The sequence below is a fragment of the Plecotus auritus genome (assembly GCF_963455305.1).
Source record: "Plecotus auritus genome assembly, chromosome: 4".
Taxonomy (NCBI): Eukaryota; Metazoa; Chordata; class Mammalia; order Chiroptera; family Vespertilionidae; genus Plecotus; species Plecotus auritus.
The window spans coordinates 43,401,623-43,425,002 of NC_137775.1; the positions used below are offsets into that span (position 1 = coordinate 43,401,623).

Below are 23,380 nucleotides of genomic sequence, written 5' to 3' on the forward strand. Positions count from 1 at the left end.
TAAAAAATTTTGTACCATATTTGATGGCCAAGAATTCCAAATACAATGCAATAAGTGAAGAAATATTACTACGCAAATAAGCTTAAGAGAGGGCAATAAGGAGAATGGATTCTATTTTTCCCCTAAACAAAATAAATTTCAAATGATCATTTTATCTCATTAGAAGAGGAAATGACTGGACATAAATGTCAAAATATATGTAAGGAAAACTTACAGGATAACAAATATCAACTGGTAGTTATTGTGGAATATTGCTCTTCCCCAAAAAAGATCTAATATTAAAGTACCATGCAATTCATCTAAAGTACCATCATTATTTAAGCCTATTAAAAGCTTATAATATTTCAAAAAGTTGCCAGAAACCTTTCTAGATAATTTAAACATGTTAGCCCACAATCTAACTGTGGATGCACATTTAAAAAAAAACCTGTTAATAACAATAAACTGATAGGAGTATTAATTATTAGCACTTACGAAATAATCATATTCTAATTGATGAAATCACCTTAGCAGGAACCTAGGGGTACAAGTCTGTATTAACCATGTACACCCTTCCTTCAATTGAGAGACAAATCTGTTTTCCATTGGATTTTTAAGTAAGATAGTCCTACAAATTAATCTTATTGACAAATTAAATCATCAAAATTGTCAAATATTAAAATTTTAAGGAACACGTCAAAGACTGTGTGCTGCCAAAATTAACAAATATATTTACACAGTATTGTTAAGTTTGTAAAAAATAAAATATCCCTTATTGAATATCACCAATATTTCAGTATTGACATGTGTCAAAATACATTTGAATTTATTAATAGTCCACAAATATAGGATGATTTAAATCACAAGTTAACATTAGAAAGTCAAATGAATCTGTCATTTTAAACCACCAATGGTCACACACCATCTTCAGACAGCAGAATTTCACTGCATATATCAAAGAATCTAAAGATAGATAAAGTATATTACCTAAGTTATGTGTTTATTTTGGAGGATCTGGTAACATTAGAGAAATAGAACTTTGATTGTATTACTACCAACAAATTTTAACTAGATTTATGTAACAATGAACAATTTCCTAGCAATTTAATTGTTTTTGAAGTGCAGTTCTTTGCAGTCAATATTTTCAAAAGAAAAAAAATATATATCCTGGTGACTTAGCATGAATTTTAAAATATTATTTTAAAGAAAAGAAAATAATTTATTTTTATTTCCTCAAGTATATAGTATTAAAAACGTTTTCAAATATTTTTTTTTAAATCCAATGACACATACACTTCTGAACACTCAAAAAACACTCATGTCATATATTTAAAATAATGAGTAGATCTTGGTCCAGGAAAACATTTTAAAAATTCTTAAATACCCATGCCTATTCTTGCATAACAAAAGAATGTAGAGACATAATGGGGGAGGGAATCTAATTTATAATTATACATAAAACCTAGTATGCTTTCAAAATGCTCAGACAGTAAAATTGTCAGCATAAATAATTTAAAAGATTTAGAAGACATTTATAAAATTGTCCTAGATTGCAACCTGATTGTATAAGCAAAAGCAATGTTCACATGATACTACACATATCATTTATGACCATCAAATTGTTACTTGTAGTTGCTTGGCTAAAATCAGTAGGATTCCTGCCTTCTTCCAAACAATTATTCATATAATTTATATGTAATATACATTAAGTCACAATGTAAGACAAAAACCCAGGTATCAAAGATGCAAAAAAATAAGGTGATTGATACCCAACTAATTTTTTCCTAGATATATTTTTACCATAAAAAAGTTCCCTAAAATATCACTTTCTAATTTTAAAGTTAAAGATTATCACTGCCTGCCTTTTTACATCACAAAAAACACTAATACTTAGGTTTTATTGACTCTTTACATACTTCTTCCTAAGAATGTATCTAGATATATTCTTCTGAAGAATACAAATACACATATTTAAAGAGCATTTTTATCACATGTCATTTTAATATTGTTCTTTAGTAAACACATAATGTGTAACAGAAGATTAAAGCAAGTCTTTAATAATCAATTACTGTACACTGGAAATGGTTTGCTCTCTATAAAACTTTTTCAGCAATATAACATTTCTAAATTTAGTGGCTATAGTAATGTTTATCAATACGTAACCATTAAACAGCTTAAACTTGGATGTCTTATGGTTCTAAATATTTAATTAATAAGATGTCTAATATTTGAATATATTAAAGGTAAACACAGAAAACCAAATTATAACAAGGTGTGATCAAAGAAGAAAAGGGCTATTTTTTTCATTCATCTATAAAACAAATTTATGAGATCGTAAAGAACAATTTAACAACCTAAAGAAGGTTCAAAGGGGGGAAGGCCAGGGCCTGACAGAACTGGATCTGTCAGTGATTTTAGTCACTGCAGAAAATGTGGTTTCATTGTGCAATATAAAGTAGGAGGCATAAAATTCAGTAGCCTGTCTGTGCACTTCTATTTATGTATTTAAACCCTGTTTCAATTCACAGATTATGTCGATCCTTCCACATATAAACAGCCAATAATGATGGCCAGGCCTTTCGGAAAGGAAAACACACACCACACAGCAAGGTCAGGAAGCTACCAAGCACTACAGGACAACAGATCAAAACAGAATGGTTTCATGTGTTTCTATTGTTTATATACTTAATTTGGAGATGATATTCCTTAGGGAGAAAGGAGGCTGTAAATACTACCAGGAACATGCAACATAGTATCAAATAAAATATATACTTTTCACGCAAACAGACTATTTCCTGCATCTACTGTCAGTCAACCTGTAGTATATTGGTAGCCACTCATTGAATGCTTTGTAACTTAGATATCAAGACAAAGTAAACCTCTTTACTCTTAAATCCCTTTACACCTATCTAAGAATTACAGAGAATAGTTCTTTAACTTCCTTTAATGAAATGATCAAACTTGCGAACTGTAAATTATCTTTTTTACTATAAAGAGATTAAGTAATAGAGAGGAGTGGATTGAAAGGGGATGAGGTATTAATTTGTTTCTGCGTAAAAAATTTAAAATGAGAAGCAATAACATTCTGCTTGGTATTAAGCATCTTAAAAAATTACAACACACTATAAGGAATGGTGGAAATTTACCCCCAAGTAGCAGACTAGCACATTTTAAACATACAAGCTAGAGCCGCCTCTGGCCACATGTTTTTTTAGTTCAGTCTCTTAAAGAGACAGTATCCTTGGACATAAGTCCTACACGAAGCACATTTCTAAAATGTTTGCTTTCTAAGCATCAACTCTTTCATTTCTTCAAATCCATACTAGGCTAACAGTGTTCTACTTTATTTTAGCGTAAAATCAAATTATTTTAACTTACATGTATAAATGACTACCGGACAGGCAGAGATGAACAGGGAAAGCTATTGACTAGAGATGTCTAAAAATACAGGGACCTACAGATTTCAAGAGCAAACTACTGCTCGTGTGTTTTTAAAACTTAAAACGGCCGCCGTTTCTTCATTCATTTACCTATTCATTTACTAGGCGTAGGCGACAGAGTACATGGTAACGGATAACACCGGAAGCTACACCACTGCAATTTCACTGTCGAATGAAGAGAGGGAACTTGCTATTAAAGTCAACAAGCACCCAAGCAGTAAAATTTCAAAGATTTCATTTTCTGTTTAGGAAAAATACTCAGGAAGGGAGCCGTACATATAACCTAAAAACTGTATTAACTCGTGACTAGAAGGAAGATTTTTGTCTTTCAATACACCCAAGGACACATTATTGTATAGCCATTGACCAAACTACTTTATCAACTCCACGTGGAAAAAGGTGAAGGGCGGGGGGAGAGGGGGGCAGTTTGGCTTACTTGGTGTACGAATACATCGACTGGAATATCCAAGGGGCTTCCCTCTCGGTTTATCATGGAGATGAATCCAAATCCCATTCGCACATTGAACCACTTACAGTGGCCAGTTCCGTGCAAAACCTGGGATTCCTCCTCTGCCTGCTGCGGCAGCTTCCCAGGCTCTTCTCCACCACCTTTGCTTGCCCCGCCTGAGTAGAACAGGACAAAAAAGTCAGTTAGTCTGTATTGCCATACAGTTCATTGAAAGAGAGGGGGGAAAGGGGGGGGGGCTGGTTGGGGGCAGGGAGGGGAAGGAGAAGGAAATAAGAAAACGTGATTAAATGGTTGACTCCTGCTTTCCTTCTACAGAAAATATTTAAAATGAAAATAGTTAAAAAGGGAAGCGGGGGAGGGGAAGCCACACTGTTCTATCGATCACATCCCACTTGCACGGTTCTGTACATACGTGTCCTTTTACATTTAACTCCATTTTTTCAGGCACACATTACAGTACAGCATGAGATACTTTACTTGCATATTGCTGATTTAACACTGATCCCATTTACAAAGAGAAATTTTCAGCGAAACTCTTCTCTCGGGCGGGCACCAGGAGGAAAGAGAAATCGGGAAGATGGTTAGAACTAGTTTAAATGCACACGCGGCGGCAGCGAATCCGGGGTTATCTGCAATGTGCATTCCCCTCCCCCCATAACTTTCAATTAAAGTTGGGGTGGGATGGGGGAGGGGGCAGGTGTATAAAAGTTTTCTTGGGCTCACTAACTGAAACTGCGCTTAATCACACTCTAACAATTCAAACAATAGCCCACTGAAAGCTTTTCAAGTTGTGAATCAGTGTGGGCGGTACAAAACATTTTTGGAGATCTGTAACAATAGGTTGCAGAAAGCCCCCTTGCGCGATGGAGGGTGGGGGAAATGCCCAGTATTGGGGTATAACAAGGAAGGGGGGGACGGGCAAGAAGAGTGGGAGAGGGGGAGGGGGAGAGAAAGGAAGAGAGAAAATCACAGTAAAACAATAGAAAAGAAAATTAACCTTCGGCCATGTTGCCCCACGGGCCCTCTGCTCCAAACTCGTGAGATGAAAACTTTCCCTTTGCAACGGAGTGATCTTCTGCATCAATCTAACATCTTGATTTTGTGCGATCACAAATTTAGCTCGCATGGTCTAATGTGCTTTCCCTCTTTTGATTTTTTTCTCTTCTCTCTCCAGTTTCTGGCCCCCTGAGCACACGTGACTTTGTCAATTACATGCTTTCTTGCTACTAATTTCACCTCGGATCCTTAAGGGGCTGGCAAGAGGAAGAGATAACCAATCGCCATTTCATCTATGCTGACATCAAAATAATTTATGAATGAACACGAAAAACTCAAACACGTTACCTTAAAGGTAATTTGGGACGCTTCTTTACGATAAAACAGAATGCTGATTTCGTGCTTTTATTTAAACACAATGGAGGGTCCTTGTGAATAGTTTAGAAAAACGGCACAGTCATATATGTGCACACGCGTGCCTTACACATAAGCCTGTCCAATAATCTCATTTAGGGGGAAAAGAGCCATTTAAATAAAGCAACCGAGGTTACGCTTTTTTCCCCCTTAAGAATTCAGCAGCTCGACAGCAGTAAACCGGCTTTGGACGCAAATCTCCTATTTAATTCAGTCTTAGAGAATATATAGTTTACAAAATATCTAATTTAACCTAATTACATCCCCATGAAAGTTTAGATAATGATAATATACACCTACAATAAGACAAAAGCACACGATTACCTGAATGTGCCCTGAAATTTTTCAAATTCAAAATAAAATCCTACTGGAAAAATCACTATCACCTTCATGTAGTCAAATTGTGTTTAGGTTTATCAATTCGCAACATTTTGGAGGGGGTTGGTAAGAAACTGTACTTCACAGGTTTCTCCGCCATCTCTTTCCGGGGGAGGAGATGTGATTAATGACTTCCTAAATAACAGCCCAGTTTTCCAGCTTAACATAGAGTGAACCTCAATCACTGGCGATTGTTCCCCAAGAGCAAGACGAGGTAGGGCAGGGAGGGGGAGGGGTGCGCCAGGCAGGGAGGTGAAGAGGGGTGGCCAGTAGAGGCGGCTGCAGAGCTAAGAAAGAGGTGGGGGAGGAAAAAATCGGGCGCTGGTGGGGGGAAGGGTAAAGAAAGAGAGGCAAATGGGAGACAAAAAGGTAAATTCATAGAATATTGACTGGACCGTGACATTTTACCAGTGGATAGAAGAGTCGAATAAATGAAAATTTAATAATAGATTAGGCTCCTACCCCGTTTCGCCCGCCCCAGTTTCAAAATGCTTTCCCTTTACCTTTCAAATCGGTTCAAATGGATTGCAGATTACTAGATACTGACACCAATATTACCGCCCTCATCGAATACTACAGTATTATAGATCAAATAGAAATGACTTGTTTCCTTTAAAATATAAAGCATCACCCGTTTTTCAAACATTTTAAACGCACCACTACACTTTCCCCCTCCCCACCCCCCATTTTCTTAAACAAGCAGTTTACAGAGAAACTGTACAGATACTACTTCCCTTAGGCAACGCTACCGAGTTGACCCTCCCCCACCAAACCCGCAATCCCCTCGGGTGTCTCCAAACATGTCCACACTGCTAACTCTTAACACTCCTAACCAACACTGTTTCACACAAACTGAAATGCAGGGAGCCTGAATCCAAGACCTTTTGAAAATCCACATATGGCATCTATGCACACCTCCTCCTCGTACTGAACAAGTAAATATAAATGTATACTAATTGGTTCAGATCTGAAACAAGTGGATATATATAAGTAAATGCTATTTTCGGCAGTCTACGGTAAAAGGCTTCAATAAAGACAGATGAATTTGTAAAGTCTTTTTGTCTGTTTATTTTGTTGTTTCCCACGAAAGGGGGTATAAACCTTGGTAGGGAGGAAAGAAAAAGCGTGAAAATCCAAATGATTTAAAAGGAGTAACAAAAGCTCAAAGCTCTCAAAAAATTATTTGTTAACAAAACATTTACTAGGCATTATTTTAATAAAAAAGCAATTGATTACATTGACCTATAATGAAGTAACTTTAACAAGGGCATTCATTCCAGGTTAAACATTTCACATAATACAAAATAGAAAATACTAAAATAAGTTATGTTCCTTTTAAAAAGATTTTAAATGACAGATTTATTTTAAAAAACCAACATCTGGGAAACAGAAAATTAATCTGGAAAAGTATGCATGTAAATTGAGGGGGAAAGCTATTATTCATGTAAACCCAATTGTCATAAAATTCACAAGCCAGTACAGTTTAGTTGTCACTGACCTACATTTATAGTACATGATATTTTATCTGTAAGTTTGTCTTAATTAGAAAAGTTTAATAAAATCAGTAACTATAGGTGGATTCTGAATCCTTGTTTGTTAAATTTGATGAAATTCAAACCTACCAATATACAGTTTACAAGTGTGAAATACCATAACTGAACCACACAGTATGAGATGAGATTCAGTCTTGCCTGATTGGGGGCCTCCAGTATTAGTGGAATTAAGGTAGGGTTCACTGGACTGGTCACTGGTGTCAGAGGTTATCGACTCATTCATTTCCTGAGAGGGACATCAGCCTTTCAAGTTGTGTAGAAGGCTTTTTCCAACTGGGAACTCTGAGAAATCCTCTAATGTTCATTCACAAAGAATTTAAGGCAACTGCATTTACATACCTGGGGGGGTGGGTAAAAGAGAGGAGAGAAGGGAGGAAAGGGAGGAGGAGGAGGGAAGGAAATTGGGGAGAAAAGAGAACAGAGACTCTGAGAAAATATCACCATTTCAGGGATATGGCACTATCTTTTACATAGATTGGTCTTTTCATTCCCCCACCCTTGTCTTTTGAGCCTAAGACCCTTTTATAAAACTGAACATAATCTCTTTAAGCTCAGAGAAAGCGTCTTTCACATAAAATGGTCCTATGAATCTCCTTAGAATGCTTTCCAATTTGTCACCTTCCTGAAGTCTTCTGGTTTTAATTTTTTTCTCATTTCCTACTTGATTTTAGTGCCAGAAAGACCTGTGCTTGACTCAGAACGCATGTTTTATACTTGTGAAAGCCAAATGTTTCCGTAAGTTGATTTATCATAGTTCTTCCAAAATATCTTAAAAATGAGTTCAAATAGCTACATAGATTTTTAACGCACTGTGGTTAAAAATCAAGTAAATAACCTATCATGTGCCCATTGGGTACCACAATCTAAGGCTTCTACATTTAAAAAGCAAAGTACACATGTTCTTGGTCGTTTTATTGTTTAGTTTTGTTTTTAATTCCAACAGTGCAATGCCAGGAGCCAACAGAGGTGCCACAGCCCACCGTCGTTGTTTTCCCATAAGCAATGAGTAACTTTTATCAATGCAGAAACAATGCTTAGGTTCTTAAAACTAAGAGGAGGGGCTGTAACACTGCTGTGAGCGACTCCACCGGGGCTCTTCTCCCGGCAAATGAGCCGGGGTCTGCAGCCCCAGTGCTGTGTTCGCAGCTCAGTCATTTCACACGCAGTTCGCGCCCCAGGGTCGCCGAGACCCCCGGGCCAGCCGAGCAGCCCTCTCCCTCCACCTCCATCCTCCCCGACACTTCCTTTCCTTTTTCTCGTCACCTTCCCCTTTATTCAGCACATCACCACCTCCTCTTTAGAAGTGGAACCCTTCCGAAAAAGGCTAATGATTTCTCACTAATTAATGGATTTTTACATGTCCCCCCCCCCCGCCCCACTACGCCCCTACCCCAGAACACCGAACAAAGGAAACCATTGCCTTTACCACTATGGAAGGCAACCCTTGGAACAGTCTACTACTTTTACTGCATTTCCAGATATATCCTTTATAAAGTGATGCCTTTATCTGTGAGTTATCAGTCTCGGAAATCTAAGATAAGTGAAGTCTAAGGGGAAGGAATCAGGAGAACCCCAGAAAATGACCACTAACACCCTACTCTCCCCCCTCACCCCCGCCCCCCATTACCACCCCGGCATTGCCTAAAATGGAAAGGACTTCAGACTCCTGGCGCCGGTACTTTAGGGCAGCCACGAAAACAGCGCCCTGCACCTTTGCAGGGTCAGAAAAAGCCCTGGTCCGGCAAGGGGGTGGCCAGGGGCGATTTTAGGGAACCTGTTCTCTGGCCTCGACTATTGTGGTTTCCAGCTCAAAAGCTGCACGTCGGGCAAACTGTTCCCGATTCCTTCCCATTGAGGTTTCAGCAAACTACTAAGCAAATAACTTTCTTAAAATTCTTACAATACGGAATCAATGAAAGGAGTACTCCCCTGGGTGCCTTGATCTTATAATAAAGGCACTTCAGAATATGGGGGCATTATGTTTTCAAAAAGCAAAATTCCGTTTTATTTAATTTCCTAATCTGGAAGGAAAATTCTCTGGCTTTTAACACAATTCTTCCCACTTGAGAATTTTTACACAGTTGTAAATCTCTTCAAATTTTTTTCCTTAAATATCTTAACACATTTCCCCAGGTATAATTAAATAAAATTATGGAAATAAAGGAAACTATTAGCACATACTTTAAATTTTCCAAATTGCTTTCACACTTCAAAAAACAAACATTTGCAAATGTTTCCTTCGTTTTGACCAGGTATGTTTCAGCTAAGTATTTGTAGCAATAAGATTAATTCAGAAAAAGGACATTATTTTAGGAGCATCCATTTTGTAGAAAGTTTCCTTAAAATAACTGAAAAAGAAAAAAAAAATCCTGTTCCATTACCACACTCCCCCAATGAAAAGAAAAAATAAACATTTTTCTTAAATGATTTTAATGAGGACAGAAATAGGTTAGAAAAATCATTTTGTAATAAGCTCTCCATTATTTTGCCCAGAATAGCACAAAGGAAGCTTCATGTTTTATATGAAAAATGAGCCAGTATTTTTCATCTGTACCAGTTGAACCTGTATGCTTCATAATTTAAACATATTTTTGCAATAAATATTCTGTCTGTATAAATGACACTAAAGAATGTAAATATGTATCCTTTCCCCTCCAAGGCAATGAGTGAAAGTTGATTACAACTTAATGTCATCAAAAGAATAAATGAAATAAGAGAATGAACTGTTTTCCAGGTATTTATTTTAATATTTCCACTTTGGCTTTATTTGGGAGAAGGGGTCAGGTGTATGGAATATGGGAAGGAAAAGAACAGTAGGGGAATAAAAGATGAGGGAAGTGGGAAGAAATCAGGTTTTAAAGATGCCTGTGTGGGAAGCAAATCTGTGGAGAAAGAACATCCAGCCAGAAACTGGAAGCCAGAGTTCTGGTCCCACTTGCTGACTTTGCTAATCACTAATATTCTCTGGCCTCAGTTACTTCATTTGCAAAGTGAAGAGAGACTGGACCAGTTGATGTTCAAGTATTTCAGCTTAAATGTAATCCCTGGAAATAACCACTCTTTGGTGAAAGTCCAAACAACCCCTTTTTAATCACAAGGAAACACAGACATGAAACTTTATTGCAGTCACTTAACACATTGGTGTTAACATTATTTCCCAACAGAAAAGAAAAAGGTTATCTGGCCTGTCTCCAGTTTGTCCCCACAGAAAAATCACAATCTACAGTTATCAGAAACTAGTTGGTAAATTAAAATATTGTAGCAACTTTTCAGAATCTTCTTTTTCATGATACTCATTAGAGCATCATCTCCATGTCAAAGGATTCACTCTAGAAAAAAGGAAAGTGTTTGTCAAATGGCAATGCCTATCAGTGATTTCCTCATTAAACTTTTTGATCCCTACTATTTTCCTCTTGCTACCTACAATCTTAAATTTGATAAGCTATTTAATAACAGAATAACATCTTTTTACTTGTACTTATTTAATGATCAGAAACTTTGTTATATCATAGCTTTTAAATGTATTTTCATAGTAATATCAGTCAATAGAGCCAAGATATTAAATTCATCAGAGCCAAAAATAGTGTTATAAGTTTTAAGTGAATTTCAGTAATTTCAGAAAATAGTTATGTACCCAAAATCCAGGTTTATAGTACACCTAAATAAATGAAAAAATATATATCAAAATAAGTCCAGATTTAGTGTTAAAAGTTCAAATGCCTCATTCTTGCAGTATAATAAGGAACAAATATGATACAAGTTCATGAAAATCAAAATAAATGGAGGCTTTCCTAGGCTAGCGAAATTCCCTAATTCTCTGAAAAAATTTACTATCTATGTTATGGTAACTTATTTGAAAACAGTATTAACTCTCTATCTTTAAATTAATTCAGCCTATGGGTGTTTTGAAAATGAACAAGCTACAAATAATCTTCATTCAGCTACATAAGCATATAAATATCTATTTTGCCTGAGTTATGAAAAAAAAATCACAAAATCCAATGCTGCTAAAATCAGGAGGAAAAGGAGTTAATTAGGAGATTTCATCCATGCATTCTGGTGGGAATATCAGTTTCTAGGACAGAGCTAGCTGTAGAACAGTGGGATATGGTACCCATCTTGCCAAAGTGAGTTTCTGAAGGCTGTCAAGTTTCTTATATGCCTCTAGTGATCTTTTCAAACATAAATTAAATAAATTATTTATTTGAAAAAACAAATAGACTCACCTGGGGCTGATGAAAACTGGTTGAATGACCTCATCGTCTTCTGAAGAACCTAAAACCAGAAAGCTCAAGTTAGAACTACATTAATTGCCTATTCAATTGCCTCTTCATCAGCTTAATGGCTCATTAGAAAGCAATAAAATGCCTAGGTTTTGACTCTTGTGAAGTCAAACTTAAGACTCACCTAGCAATATTAGGTAGATAACCAATTGGCATAAACTTGCCTTTCATTACTATTAAAGGACACTGGTTTAAAAAACATTTTAAACAAGACCATTAAGATGTCAAATATCTCGATTTCATCAACAATGCAATTACACTTTAAAAATACTTCATATTACATTGTAATTCAAGAATCCCATTTAAAAAAATACATTTTTATTGATTTCAGAGAGAAAGGGAGAGAAGAGAGGGATAGAAACATCAATGATGAGAGAAAATCATTGATCCACTGCCTCCTGCACACCCGCTACTGTGGATCTAGCCTGCAACCCGGGCATGTACCCTGACCGGGAATCCAACCAAGAGCTCCTGGTTCATAGGTCAATGCTCAAATATTGAGCCACCGTGGCTGGGCAAGAATCCCATTTTTTTTATTAACAGTTAAGAATCAACCTAATCTACAATATTGTGCTTCTTGATGAACTTAATTTGTCTTTTCTCTTCAGATATGTTTTAGATAGAAGATAAATCATGAGAATCTAATTGTAGTACTACAACATTGATATTAGGTCTCACTGTTACATTCAAATATCCTTTGTGAAAAAAATTACTTTAGTAGTAAAGCATTTAATCATTAAGTATATTTAATTAAAGGTATCTAATACTCCTTAACCCAGATTTTAAAAAGCAACAGTTTTTTTTTGTGTTTTTTTTTTTTTTTACTATATTTTAATGATTTTTTACAGAGAGGAAGGAAGAGGGATAGAGAGCTAGAAACATCGATAAGAGGACACACCGATCAGCTGCCTCCTGCACACCCCCCACTGGAGATGTGCCCGCAACCAAGGTACATGCCCCTGACCGAAATTGAACCCGGGACCCTTCAGTACCCAGGCCGACACTCTATCCACTGAGCCAAACTGGTCAGGGCAAAAGCAACAGTTCTTGTTTAAAAAATATGAATACCTTCTGAAATATCGAATATTATCTGCTAGCATATGTCACAACACAATAAAACTTGCAATAAAGAGTTTACTCAGTAATGGAGTATAGCAATTGGAAGAGAAACTCCTGATAGCCATTGAATTATCATTTTTATCCTCAAGTTAGTTATTAAAGTTTGGAAAGTAGATCTGTTTGAACATGCATCCACTCACCTGCCACCACCCAGGGTTGTCTTTGTTCCCTTAACTAAGTTTTACATGTTATATCTACTATATCAATTCTCACAAAATAAGCCATTATGTGTAAGTTCTTTAAGTTGCAATTTAATTTTCTTCTCAAAACTAAATGGAGCCGAAACCGGTTTGGCTCAGTGGATAGAGCGTCGGCCTGCGGACTGAAAGGTCCCGGGTTCGATTCCGGTCAAGGGCATGTACCTTGGTTGCGGGCACATCCCCAGTGGGAGGTGTGCAGGAGGCAGCTGATCGATGTTTCTCTCTCATCGATGTTTCTAGCTTTCTATCCCTCTCCCTTCCTCTCTGCGAAATATCAATAAAATATGTATTTAAAAAAAAAAAAAGAAAAAACTAAATGGAGCCCTGGTAGGTGTGACTCGGTTTGGATGGAGCATCATCCCATGCACCAAAAAGTTGCAGGTTCGATCCCCAGTCAGGGCATGGACAGGAGGCAATCAATGGATGTTTCCTCTCTCACATCGATGTTTCTCTCCTTTCCTCTTTCTCTAAAGGCAATAAACATGTCCTCAGGTAAGGATTAAATTAAAAACAAAAACAAAAAAAACAACAAATGGAGGCTTTTCCAAGTTCAGAGTTATTCTGAATGTTGACCCAAGATTCTTATAAAGGATGACAATCCCACTGAGTAAAATTTGAATAGAGGAAGAATGTGAACAAAAGGACATGAAACTCTACATTAAATCCTGTGTTTACAACCAAAAGACAGAAGATGATGACAAACCCTAATGTTAACAAAATTCATTATAACATTTGAAATAGAGCTTTCCTTTACATAGAGGCTATATTAAGTTTTATTTTGCACACTATGTTTATGTAGGTCTTTATTTAAATATTACACATAATTTCTGCAAAACCATAGGTCATGTTTTTTCTATTCCAATAGCCCACGGCCCATGCTTAATTTTCTCTACTTATATTTACAGAAAAGTTCAAACCAACATGTTCTAAAGATATAGAAAAGCAATCAATGGAGTTTGATAAAATTTTTTAACTAATTCAGATAAATTATTATAAATTGTAGCTTTAAAAGTAAAAATCAAATGGCATAATGTTATTTAAGAACTCCATGAGCTTTCTGAGTTTAAAAAGAGGCAATCATTTGGAATGATAAAGATGTTCACATTTTTCACCGTCCAAACTTAGATATGATAGTGTTTTTTTGTTGTTTTTTATAGTTTGAATATCCCCTTTCACAGAAAAAGATGGAATTATATCATAGACATTAATTGATATATTTCACTGATGTTAATGGTATAACATTTTTCAAAAACAAAAGTTAGTAAAGAATTAAGTTTAAATATGAATATTATACTCCATCCAATATTTACTGAACAATTATAATAAGAATGAGATAGGTAAATGTTACATAAAGTATTTATAATATTAAATGTTCATATTCATATTATAGGTGACTATTAGAAATGAAATAATAATAAATTAAAATAATTCCTTAAATGGATGAATAATAAAAAAAACAGTTATTTGTAGTTTTATACATGCCTGTATTTATTTAATACTATACTTTGGAGTAAATATTAAAAAACAAAAATTTAATTAAAATTGTGATATGCTAGAATATACTTCTCTGACCCTTCACTAGAATAATACCTATTCATCATTTTTATCTCCACTTCGATCTATTTTTCTTATTGTTACACACTAAGTACATTGCTTTTACCATCTAATACTGTACTGCAATTGTCTATAATAAGCCCAGAAAATGTTGTCTCTTCCACATGGATTCTATGCTCTATGTTGGCAGGGGTTGTATAGATTTAGCACATCATTTTAATCCTGGCATTCTTTGGTGTTTAATACATTTTAAATGAATCAATAAGTAGTTACAGTGTTTTTGAACCTGGCTAAACCATCTGTAGAATAAATAGTTTACTATGAAATAAATGAATTTGTATACAACATTTTCTTAAAAATTATCTTTTAAAAAAAGAGAATGTGCTAGGTATTTAATCTTTTGACTATTATAAATACAAAACATTCGCATATGTGATTTCAATAATTTTATTTGAAGTATATGTACTTACTGTTGTAAAATTGCCTAACTGATGAACACTATTACAAACGCTCTTAGACTTCATACTTACTACTAAAATATATAACAATATTTTTCTCAAGTACTTGACATATTGTTAATCCGCTATTGTAACTATTCAATAAAAGGAAAATGGTTACTACTATACATTATACACTCCTTTTTTAAAAAAATTGCCAATTAAGCTGTTGAGCCCAGAGAATTGAGTAATAAGTAAAAACACTACTATAACGTATTACTCAGAACTTTATTTCAATTCCATTTACATCATGTTAATTTTCCTCTCTAATATTAATATGCAAGTTACTTTAAATTCTCAAAAAATTATTTAGTAATCAAGAATATTTACCAATATAAAAGGGAAATTATTTCATTACTTATTCTCATCACTATAATTTCTCAACATTTAAAAAATGCTATAGAAAACAAATTTTTTGTTTCTCATTATCAATATTTTCTAAAATAATGTAAGTATAAAATACATTATAGTTTACTACAAAAAACATTCACTTTATGGTTTATAACAAAAATTATAGACTATTTACAATATGACTTAATTATGATCCCTGAACCACGCGGGACGTGAAAAGGGGTTCCCACAATGACTGAAATAAATACATTATTTGAAAAGTAAAGTAAACACCAATGTAACTTTTCCTTCCTAGAAGAATAATTGGGGTAAAAGTTTTTGAATGACTCTACTTAAAATCATAGAGCAAACATCCTACACAAACACCAGATTGAAACCTAAAGCATAATACTTATTTAGATTACACAAATATAACATCAACATGGTAAATAAAATATTAAATGTTGAAGTTCAATATTGAAGTTGTGTTTTTTAAATCTTTGTTGAGAGTATTACAGATGTCTCCCTTTTTCCCCCCATTGTCCCCTTCCACCCTGTTCCTACCCCACCCCAGGCCTTCACATCCCTATTGTCTGTGTCCATAGATAATGCATATATGCATATAAGATCTTTGGTTAATCTCTCCCCCGACCCCCCTTATACTGTCCTCTAAAGAAATGTTTACTATGTATTAAAACCCTTCACTGTAATTACTTTTTGCAAATTAGTCAACAGACAATTCAAATGCTGCATAAGCAAAATCAGGATAAATTGTGTAATTCAACTGAACATTCTACTGTAATTTTACCTATAACTGAAAATACTGTACCTTTAAATATATACAGGTACAGACAATTTTTTAAAAATGATCTACTTTAAAGGTATTTACATGGGACTTTATACAATTGAAAAATCAGAGGTCCTGGAGTGTTAAGACAGGAAACTTCACATTTGGTGAAATATTTTGAACATTTTCTTGAGAGAATGAAAAATTTATATTACTTAAGAAAAATATTTCAAAACTATATTTTTATAATTATGAATTAAATTATAATATATGATTTATTTTTCATTATTTATAATATATAAATAGTTAACCTAAAATTAGAGGCTAATATCTCTAATATTGCTAAATTACAGAGATGAACTTAACTTTCTCAACCACTTTCAAATTGAAATTTTATTGGTTTCATATAAGATATTGGCAGATCTAGAATACTCTTCAAATAAGTGTAGTAGAAAATAATTTATTTTAGAAAATAAACTTCAATGAATATTAAATCAATTGGCATATTGTCTAGATTGTTTAAAGGCACTGAGTATAGCACAATAGTTAACTGGTAAGAACAGTTAACTTAAATGTGAAAGTTGTAACACAGTTGAGCTGTAACACAGTTGGTTCAGTTAAGGCAATAGTTTGTATTTTCCACAGTATTAAACAGTTTCATAAAATAAAGCTCACAGCTGAATCATTGATAAGGTCATTTTAAATAACAAAATATTGATTTGAAATTAAAGAACCAAAATAATGGCAAAATTCCTGTTTAAAAAGCTAATCACATATTTTGAAGGCCCACCATAACTTTAAAGATAGAACCTTGAATGTACTTTCTTGGTATGGTGGAAAAAAAAAGGATTCCAATTAAACTTGAACACCTCTATGTAATAAAGATCAAGAGATGTTTTAAAGACTGCTCATCTTTATGTCACTGCCAGTAATCTAATGGTATAATAAATATAATATTAAATAAAAACAATAGGACATTAATTAGCAGAGATTATATCAAGAGGCTAATGCAAAAAATAGAGCATAATTTACAGGTTTTCTAAAATTTTTAATCTATGAAAAGTCTGTTTTTAACTTATACAATATAGAATATGTTAGTTGAAATGTTTTTGGGGAGAGTATGAAAAAATGTAAAAGAAATGTTTGAAAACATAAAAGCATTTGGCTCTTACATTTCCACTATCTGTAAGAGAAAATACTAATTTAAAAGTATCTAGAAAATTTAAAACATGTTTTTCCACCATTACAACTGGTCATACAACACTATGTCCTTTTTTCTATATAATTAAGCTTTTGTTCAGCCATGACAAAACTGGAAACTGATTGCTTGAAAATGAGCTGCATGCCCTTTGTCCTGGTTGGTCACCTTTGACCCTTAATTTGATGATCCTGCATATCAACCCATTCTATTTTTAGGAAAATAATGTCAAAGTTTTATTTCTAAAATAGCACTTTTTACTGAGATATTAAATGTATTACGGCATTCTTTTGCAGGTAATTTCTATAATGGTTTCATATCAGTGTTCAATTCAGTAATATTTTAAGTAGTGACAGCCTGGTGTTTGTCCTGCTTCAAACAATAGAAAATTTCCCCAAAGCACTAAGTCAAGACCATTATAATATCAAAATGTACTAGTATATATTTCTATTTAGAAAGTTACATGTTATTATAGTTTCCAGGTAGAATTTATTTCATGAGTTATTCCTAATTTGATTAATTTTGATAACACGTTTTGATGATGGTTTGGATAGTGCCAGACTAAAACCTGAATCAAAAATTGCAAATATCAAATTCATACTCAACCTTACAGTGGTATCAACTAAAATTCTGCTTTTTGTAAGAACTCATTAGTTGCTTAAGTTGGTTTTAAAATCTTGTCTTCCTCTGCAAGTAGCAGCTTTCAAAGAAAGAGAAAATCTCTAGCATTGATCTCATTGATTAAACTGACAGTATTCAAAATCAATGTTATACAGTCAGGGATATTTCTCTATCACAATTTCTGATTGAATCCAATTCAGCTGGGTAAAAAGAATACATTAAAAAGTATATATGAAATGTATGTGTATATTTCTTACAGTGATGATGTTACTTGAACCTCTACAATTTCTGTGTGGTTTTCAGTCCGATTTAGCAGTGACCAATATGGCCGTCTTGGTTCAGCACTATGGTCAGCGACTTCATGGAGTCACTGTCAGATAAATCCAAGTCTGTATATTATGGCCAAGTTTCTCAAATCAATGTGATTCTATATTTCATATATTCCTAGATATGTTCATATAAATAAATCTTAATTTTTAATGTAAAAATTTTTCATTGTTTTGCTTGGCAAGCTAGAAATCCTTCTTTATCTTGTGGTTCATTGAAAACAGTACTTATTTGGAAAGAAAATGTCACTTTAGGAGGCAAGAAAATCAGGTACAGGTTCTAAAGCATTTAAATATAAAAACTCTGGGCACTTATGGGCTATACTATTTTAAAAGAAAATTAGATTCTTCTAAAAATTACCAAATAAGAAAATGCTTTAACTGACCAAAAATTTCTAATGTTCCCTTTATACTCAACAGTTTTAATTACTTCTAAACAGATTCATCTTTGAATGTCCACTTTCTTTTTTGAATCAACTCAACTCTAGATTAAATGTTTAAAGATCATTTACAGTCCCCAAATTTGGTAGTTATAAATAACACTTCAATTATTTTAAAGAGACATCAGTGCTATACCTGACAGACAGCTGTTATGCATGTTTCATTTAACAACTTATTTTTCCCTTAATCATGCTTTGTTAATTATGATAGCAGTATTTCAAATTACCGCCGCCCCCCCCCCCCAATGACAAGATCAGATACCAAACATTATCAAATATCAGACAGGTAAGATCTGTTTAATCTTCTTTTCTTCAGAATAAATGGGTAAAAAAAAAACACACCCTTAAATCCACATATTTACTAAAATTCTGGTGATTTTTTAAATTTACATGTGCAACATACTTTAAAATAAGTCATACTGGACTAACTTTAAGCACTCCCATATTAAAATTCAATCTCCTTCACTTACAAATAAGTACAGTTGACAGTATCTTCCCCATAACCCAGAATCATTTAAGTGCTGATTAATTTCACAATAAATTTTTCATTGTTGCTGAAAGAAGTTTGGCATAGACATATAGTAAGACACTACAATTTGACAAGGATTAATGAAAATTGATCTTGGAATCATTTGGTTCCAGATCTATTAAAAATACCTAAAATAGTTCTAATAATATATATTACAAATTTATTCAGATCCTTAAATTCTTGACATTTGATTATCAAGCAATGATCAGTTGATCCTATTTGTAAAATGGCAAAGTTAAATGAAGTATTTTATTCTTTGTAGTATCTTCATCTCACCTCCATGTACTAGAAAGAGGCCTGTGTCAGTTTAATTTCTAAAGCTCTTTAGGAAATTTAGACATACTGGATTGTTCTATTTCATACATTCAGAGATAAAAAATTTGGGAAGAAATGTCCCCCAAATAGACAAAAGTCTAATAATTAATATAAAGGAAATACTGATTATTACAATTCTGTTAATTTATGACTACTCTATCAAATCTGTGCAAAACCACAGCCAGAAAACCCCAAAAAACCCTAAATGGCATAAATTTTATAACAATCAAATTTGCATTTTCAAAATTACATTAACTGGCATAAATTTCCAAAAATTCAATTTTAAAGTTTTCCCAAAATCTTTTATAAAATTCAATTGTGATGTTTTAAAAATTATTCTTGAACTTAACCATTTGACTTACCAACAGACGCATTTTAAAAAAGCGTTTTTGCATTACCACCTAGCTAAATATAAATGGGCACAAAAATGACACGAGAATTTTTTCATCAGGGCGAAAACACTTTCAATCATACTTTGCCAACAATGTAATAAATTTTCTAATACTAGCACGTGTAATTTTAAGTTCCACAGTATTTGTGACCAAGAAATAAATATAAACACGAACATAATTTATTTTTCCCTTGTATTAACAATTGTATAAAAATCCTCACTGGGTAATTTAGTTTTGTGAACAGTAACAATACCCAGCAACCTGAAAAAACCTATGGATGAAAACAAATGCAGAGAAAGAACAGAAAGGAACTAAAGGAAACACAGGAACCCAAGATTTGTCTGTTACATGAAACAATTCAAAATGGCGGACTTACTATTACTTACATTTAAGAAATTTCCGCAATGAGGACATTAAATACATACTGCAAGATATTACTTGCGAGCACTTAATATTTGCCAACGTGCAACTTAAAAAAAAGTTTTTGGAGTACAAATCCTCGTAATGCACCCGCATCCAGTGCTCCAGTCAGTAGTTAACGCTCTTGCAAATGTATCGCTTCTTCTTTGGTTGTTTCCTTTTCAAAAGCAACGTAAACCCAAGTACGTTTTTCTTCGTTCTCCGCTAATACTTAATTTTAATCCATGAATTTACATCACCGACACCGAAGCAAAAAGGATCCCCGACGCCTGCCGGCTACAAAGCAGCTCGGCTCGCGGAATGCGGGAAGGACAGGTGCGGACGCCCCCTGGCGACGCGGCCCCGCGGGTGCGAGCAGCGCGCACCGGCCGCGCGACCCCGCCGCCGGGACCCCAGCCCGCCTCACCATTGCCCCAGTCGCCTGCTCCGCTCCCCCGCCCGGCCCTCTCGCTCACAGCCCGCTTGCCGCCCTTGAGGGCTGCCGCGGCCACACTGGGCGGCCGCGCAGACGATGCCTTGCCCGCACAAGGCGCTGACTCGGCGGCGCGGAGCGGGGTGAGAAAGGTGTGAACCCGGAAGTACATCGACCGCCCGCATCTCGGAGACAACTCGCGGGCAGTAAATCAGGGCCGGCGAAGGAAGGACCAGGTCCAGCGTCCGAACGGCCACTAGCCGCGAGACCTGTCGCCTCCTCACCTTGCCCTGTCCTCCCCCTCCGGGGCGCGCCCCTTCCTTTCTGCCCGCTCCTTGGCACCGAGCACCCCTCGACGTTGCTCACGTGCCAGACCGGGCCGCGAGCCGCGTCGCTCCGGCGCGCACACCCGGCCGCACTCGCGCTCGCACAGCCGCTGGGCGCGCTGCTTACCTCCAGGGCCTCATGGTTGCCCGCTAGCCCGGGTGTTAGCGGGGAACGAGGTGTGAGGACGCGTGTGGCGTTCAGTCCGGGGGGCGGGTGGGACGGGACGGAGGAAGGGGCCTGCAGTCTGTCCCTTCCAGAGGGAGCGCGGCCGCCAGAGACCGGAGTGCGTGCGGCGCGGCCGGGAGGGTCAGCACATTGTGAGCCGCGAGGGGACGCGGCGCGGAGGGGTCGGGGAGGGTGGGAGCGCGGCGTTCGGCAGCCGCACGGGGAATCCGCGGTCGCCGCCGCTCCACCGCCGCAGCCCGGCGGGTGGCGGGGCGTGGGGAGGAGGGGGCCGGGCCGGCTGGGGGCCGCGGGGAGCGGCGGCGACACCAGGCAGCTCGACTCGCGCCCTGCGTCAGGCGGCGACACGCGCACACCTGCCCGCCGCCGCTCCCGGCTGCGTCATTGGCTGCCCGCGCCGAGCGCGCGAGATTGAACTTTCCATTCATTCTGGCGCCGGACGGGCGCGCACGGCGGTGGCCGAGCTCTCCCCGCGGGCTGTCGGGGACGCGCGCTGCCTTCCTCCGACCCGGAGGCGCGTGCTCGCGCGGGACGTGGGCGCGCATGGTCGCCGCCGCTGTTGCCGCCCGCTGATCTCGCGGAGGCTGCTAGTGTGGGAGCCTCTCCTTTGGTCGTGCCGCGCGCTGCGCGCGTTCTTGGAGGAACCCGGGCTGGCGGTCCCTAGGGTGCCCCTTGCGGGAAGCGGGAGCGACACTGTAAGAAGGTACCGGGTCATTTTCTCCTTAACTGAAAAACGCTCTGGAGGTACCAAGAGATAGTAAATTCGGAGCATCGTAGATACTATCAGAAGTTTGGAGAAACTACTATCAGCTGTATTCTACATTGTACTTTCCTAAACAATAAAATATTCAACCTCGAATTGAAGACATTCTCTCTCGAACTGCCAGAAGATCTGTGGACAAAAATACTGTGATATATGTATACCTAACCCCGTTATTTTGGTATATCTTCCTTAAATGTCACTGCCTTCTCTCCTGAGTATTTCCTACCTACTGATTTCGTAGTTCATTTTTGTCAAAGTTTCTCTTTATACCGCAGAACCAATAGTCCTGGTCAACCATTGTTGACCAAACATAGACTTGTAATCTATGATCTGGTCTGTTCAAATATGGACTGTTTATTGGAACTGATTAAAGGAATTAAATATTTCAGCAAATGAAACCCCAGGTATATTCAATATATATGTATGTATATATATTTCTCTAATATGTATGTACTAGAGGCCTGGTGCATGAAATTCGTGCACGGGAGGGGTGTCCCTCAGCCCAGCTACCCTCTCCAATCTGGGACCCCTGGAGGGATGTCCGACTGCCCATTTAGGCCTGATCCCACCGGGCAGTCGGACATCCCTCTCACAATCCAGGACTGCTGGCTCCCAACTGCTCGCCTGCCTGCCTTCCTGATTGCCCCTAACCGCTTCTGCCTGCCAGCCTGATCACCCCCTAACCACCTTGATCACCCCTGCCAGCCTGACTGAAGTCTAACTGCTCCCCTGCCAGCCTGTTTGCACCCAACTTCCCTCCTCTGCCGGCCTGGTCACCCCTAACTGCCCTCCCCTGCAGGCTTGATTGCCTCCAACTGCCCTCCCTTGCAGGCCTGATCCCTCCCAACTGCCCTCCCCTGCTGGCCATCTTGTGGTGGCCATCTTGTGTCCACATGGGGGCAGGATCTTTGACCACATGGGGGCAGCCAGCTTGTGTGTTGGAGTGATGGTCAATCTGCATATTACTCTTATTAGATAGGATAGAGGCCTGGTGCATGGGTGGGGGCCAGCTGGTTTGCCTGAAGGGTGTCCCGGATCAGGGTGGAGGTTCCCTTGGGGCATGGGGTGGCCTGGGTGAGGGGCCTGTGGTGGTTTGCAGGCCAGCCACACCCCCCAGCGACCCAAGCAGAGGCCCTGGTATCTGGGATTTATTTATCTTCTACAATTGAAACTTTGTAGCCTGGAGTGGAGCCAAGCCTTCTGCTCCCTCTGTGGCGGCAGCCATTTCTGCTGGGATTTATTTATCTTCTATAATTGAAACTTTGTAGCCTTAAGTGGAGGCCTGGGCTGGCCAGGGTGTGCGGAAAGCTTGGCTTCCTCCATCGCCGGGGAAACCCAAGCCTCCTTCCTGCTCTCTCTGTGGCCGCAGCCATCTTGGTTGGGTTAATTTGCATACTAGCTCCTGATTGGCTGGTGGGTGTGGTTTGTGGGTGTAGCAGAGCGATGGTTAATTTG

General features: G+C 37.3%; 1 protein-coding gene across 2 annotated transcripts in view; it reads right to left on the minus strand.

Annotated features, from left to right (window-relative positions):
• The window catches only part of LIN28B (lin-28 homolog B), an 84,708-nt gene extending 63,953 nt beyond the window's left edge, over positions 1–20,755 (minus strand). The window contains exons 1-3 of one of the 2 annotated variants that reach the window (XM_080665461.1): positions 20,647–20,755; positions 11,456–11,504; positions 3,856–4,043 (exon numbers count right to left, since the gene is read on the minus strand). In XM_080665461.1, the coding sequence (XP_080521587.1) occupies positions 3,856–4,043; positions 11,456–11,504; positions 20,647–20,649 (240 nt within the window). In that variant the 5' untranslated portion in view covers positions 20,650–20,755. Of the gene's footprint in view, positions 1–3,855; positions 4,044–11,455; positions 11,505–20,206; positions 20,342–20,646 lie in introns of those variants that run through there. The other variant, XM_080665462.1, reaches the window with a different exon arrangement.
• Positions 20,756–23,380: the final 2,625 nt, after the last annotated feature.